This window comes from Thunnus albacares, chromosome 19 (genome assembly GCF_914725855.1).
Source record: "Thunnus albacares chromosome 19, fThuAlb1.1, whole genome shotgun sequence".
NCBI lineage: Eukaryota > Metazoa > Chordata > Actinopteri > Scombriformes > Scombridae > Thunnus > Thunnus albacares.
Genome location: NC_058124.1, coordinates 18030368 through 18034546, shown reverse-complemented (window position 1 = coordinate 18034546; position 4179 = coordinate 18030368). Strand labels below are relative to the sequence as shown.

Genomic DNA, 4179 nt, shown 5'->3' with positions numbered 1-4179 from the left:
TAAGAGAATATTTAGTGGCGTCTTTACCTTTAAATTTACAAAATAAAGACAAATTTACATATAGACATTAATACTGACACAATTAGTCAATTAAACAATCAACAGAAAGTGAAGCACAACAGTTCTAATAGTCGATCAAGTCAGTTATCAAGCAAAAATGCCAAATATTCACTGCTTCCAACTCCTCAAATTTGATGATATATTGATTTTCTACATTTTATATCATTGTAAATGAAATATCTTTGGCATTTTGGACATTTGGTTGGACAAAACAAGCACATTTCGCTATATTTTGACATCTTATTTACTAAACGATGACTTGATGAATCAAAAAAAATTGTCGAGAGATAACTTGATAATGAAATTAGTCTTTAGTTGCTGCCCTAACAGGCATATGCCCCTGTTTCTTGTTGAAAAATCATATGGACAGACATTTATGGTGCTCATGATTGTTTAAAAAGCCATCTGTAAGAAAAAACATCCTCACACTACACTGCAAACTTGGATGTATAATTGTTGATTTCATGGTTTTAAAGAGTTACATTTTCTGCAAACAGACATTAACGTTGACTGTCTTCCAGCCTTGCATATTACAGTTTGCATAAACATGAAGAAACTGGCTGGCAGGCGTGCAGCTCGTCACTTACACTATTAACACTGGTGCAGACAAACATAAACACAGCCGTCCTAAGAATAACTCCCTATTTTTCCCCAAAGAATAATGTTTATTTCACAATGGCTCTTTGGTGTCCCCCCCTCCCCAGCTAAGTGAATGATGTTTACATCTCCCACTCCTCCTGATTTCACCCTGGAGAGGTCCGTGCCCTCTCCACCTGGACAGTTCACCACCCTGAAAGAACAGACGTGCCCCATAGCACCTAAAGAGACACCAAGATCTAACAACAGTGTGCTCCCAGTGGCCCCTAATGAAATTGTTGTTGGATTCCTCGCTTTAGAATGACATTAGTATTTATGGATAGCTTTAAGCTTAATGGTAATCTAATTTTCAAAATGGCTTTTCTAAATTAAGAGGATGACACAGAAAAACCGTTAGAGGTCTAATGTGTGTTAAAAGCCTGACTGGGGACCTCATTAGAGACCCAGTTGAAACAAATTGTTTTCTCTCTCTCAGCTGACAGGGCACTAGTGGTGTTAATACATCAGACAACAATCTAGTGCAGCGTTTGTTTTGTACATTAAATCATGAGGTGTTTTAATGAAAGAAAGAGACAGCAACAACATTAAGATTTATTGAGACATATAAAAAAAGTTAGATAAAGCAATTACTCTTTCTGACCTGTCACTCCTCCATTACAAACTAGTACCCAAAAAATACAACAAAACAGGCTATATACAATACAATGTGAATTCAATACACCATTGCACCAAGAATCTATTAATGATAAAATAATATATACAAATGGATAAATAAATACATACATAACATGTAATAAAATAAATAAATAATATAAAATGAATGCAATAAAAATGTTCTTTAAAAACGTTTCATTGATTGTATTTTGGATTTGAGATCTATTATCATAGAGGAATAAATCAAATAAATCAAACTTAACTACAGCTGTGAGGAATTTTACAAATAATATGGAATTTAATGAAATGTCTTTCTCTGTATGTTCCTGGTCCCACCTGCCAACACATTTTACTCCATAACACTGTGTTTTTGTCTTGTTGAAGAGTTGAGTGTTGTTTTTTTTTTTACACCAAAGAGGTGTTTGTGATATGGATGCATTATCTGATTGTGTTGAAAACACTCAATGAAATAATAATAGTGACTAGAACTACATTTCCCATAAGGCGTTGCTGGTTGCCACATCATAAACCTGCGCAGAGCTGAGCTGGCGTTAGAGAGGAGGTAAACACATCGGATTGTTTCTTCTTAAAATGATTAGAGAACGAAATGCGTTTTAAACATTTTATTTATTTCATTGCGTCCGACTGTTTTAAGTCTGAGACTGTTTTATTCCTGCGACAAGCAGCTCATTGTCTTTCCCGTGTGTTTTGGCAACATAGCTGACACGGTGCTACTCTGCTGTGCTAAAGCTAAGCTAACTATATGAATTGACGTTCAAACCCTTTGTTTCTCTCTCAGGTTGTCTCCGTGAAATCTCCTCGGTGGCTCTTATCACCATGACTAAACTTCTGGAGTGGCTGTTCGCTGTGTCGGTCGTGGTCGCCGCCTGGGCTTTGGTCACTTTCGACCTGTTGGACCTGAGCCTGCCGCAGACTTATAGAGAGGTCGCCTGGCCCATGCCGCTGTATCTGCTGGTGTCATTCGGCTGTTACTCCCTGGCCACGGTGGGATACAGGGTGGCCACCTTCAATGACTGTGAAGAGGCTGCGAAGGAGCTGCAGGGCCAGATAGCAGAAGCCAAAGAGGACTTGAGGAAAAAGGGCTTGAAGATGTAGAACTATAGGGAAGGACTATGTAGAAACTTTTGAGTGACTGGCAGGGAAACTTGGACCACCATCACACTCAGTCCAGTATCTGCACTTGTACTGTTGGGTTCTTGTGTGTCTCCTATTGATGATCTTTGAATGTGTAAATGTGACTGATTGCTGAATGTACACCCTTCTTTTCATTGTTTCCAGCAGACATGATATGTACATCAATCAACATTTGGAGTAATGTTTACTTTTATAGAATCTCATTCACTGTCATGTTAAAATTAGATATTGATCAGGCGTGCTTCCGCTAATGAGAAATGTCAGGCTTAATGGATGTTTTTTGGGTCACTCAAAAATCATAATGGAGCAGTTTTAACCCTCTTAATACGTTTATCCTTGTCACCACCACGAAAGGACCCCCCTGCCTCCACCACCACCACCACCACCACAACCACCACTACCTTTTTATAAAGAATGAGATTTGACTGTGTGTGCAAGTTTCTGTTTAAATTACACCGTGGCAGGTTGTTTCACAAACTTAAACCAGATGAAAGAGACAGTGAAAACACATGTTGCAGTCTTTTTTATTGTAAACTGCACACACGTAACCCACCGTTGGCACACTGCTAAATACCACTGAGTTCATATCACTGGTATGCTAAACCGTCATCTGTAACCAGTTGCTGATCACCGTCATCAAATGGAACCAAAAGGTCATGTTGGAAGAATCTGACTAATGTCGGTTTCTCACTGGGAATTCTCAAATGCTTTCAATCTGTCTTTGCTTCAGAATGGTCGTACACAGTGTGGACCTTGTTGTGTGTGTCTGGAGATTGTTGCTTGTTAGTGTAAATGGACTAGATTTTATCTGTAAAGTAGTGTACATTCCATTGTCCAATATCAGACCTGTACCCCGAAGCTATTGCTGGGACCTAATTAAATTGGAGTCTATTTTCTTCAGTTCTTCTGCCTACAAATGTGTGTGTGTGTGTGTAGGCGGGCTGGGGGTTCGGATAGGCCCAGGAGGTATGCGAGTATGTGCATGAGAGCTTGTATATATGATGCATTCCTTCTCCAAGCATATCCACATGGCCTTAGGGCTTTATATTCAACTGCTCAATGCCTCCTTCTGTGCATTAGACAGATCTCTTTTGTCCCATTTTCTAGTTAACGGCAGAAAATATACATTATGCAGCATTTCATTTTCTTCCCTCACAGAGAGTTGTTCTAATCAGAAAATGTAAGTTAAGTATGTCGTTGTTGAAGTAATCTGACGTTGGCGAGTACAGTTCTTTTGTGTGCGCCTTAAAAGGCTGCCTTTGCTCATTTTCGGCGAGTCCCTGCTGTGCATAAACAAAGCATAGCCTGGCCAAAGGCATCATTATAGGGTTTCAAAAGCTCTCATAACTTCAGAACAAATGCAAAAGAGTTGGCAGTTCTCTGTGTGCAAGCTCTGCCTGTTGTGCCGTTTGGCTGCAGCCCCATCATGCCTTGCAACGCCACCCCCCATGAATGTCTGCAAGCTGTTGCTAGAGCAGACTGGATGAAAGGCAACCTGTTATTTACCAGAAAACCTTCTACTCTGGCAATTACACCAAATGCTTTACTCAGTAGGCAGTTATGTTCTTACTCGTAGCCACATGTGAAATAGTTAATCACTTCTCTTTGTCATCACTCTCCTCAAATCTAACTTTGAAGACATCCATCTGTTCAATCTTTCTCTGCAGGATGTCAGACATAAGTATAAATCAGATTAGGCTCAACATGTTATAG

The 4179-nt window shown here is 39.5% G+C and overlaps 1 protein-coding gene across 2 annotated transcripts; it reads left to right on the top strand.

Annotated features, from left to right (window-relative positions):
- The first annotated feature begins 1793 nt into the window (after window positions 1–1793).
- Window positions 1794–3369, top strand: dpm3 (dolichyl-phosphate mannosyltransferase subunit 3, regulatory). Of its 2 annotated transcripts, none has more exons than XM_044336588.1 (2): window positions 1794–1873; window positions 2111–3369. In XM_044336588.1, the coding sequence occupies exon 2, from the start codon at window positions 2149–2151 to the stop codon at window positions 2425–2427; it is 279 nt and encodes a 92-aa protein (XP_044192523.1). In that variant the 5' UTR covers window positions 1794–1873; window positions 2111–2148; the 3' UTR covers window positions 2428–3369. The 2 variants fall into 2 exon arrangements, with proteins under 2 accessions (XP_044192523.1, XP_044192522.1); XM_044336587.1 differs by lacking the exon at window positions 1794–1873 and adding an exon at window positions 1883–2012.
- The last annotated feature ends 810 nt before the right edge of the window (window positions 3370–4179 follow it).

Bases quoted from the DNA above. Each gene is read 5' to 3' on its own strand.
- dpm3 (XM_044336587.1), top strand. From the start codon at position 1,919: ATGCGTTTTAAACATTTTATTTATTTCATTGCGTCCGACTGTTTTAAG. The intron at 2,013-2,110 runs GTGTGTTTTGGC...TTTCTCTCTCAG, and splicing joins AGCAGCTCATTGTCTTTCCC to GTTGTCTCCGTGAAATCTCC.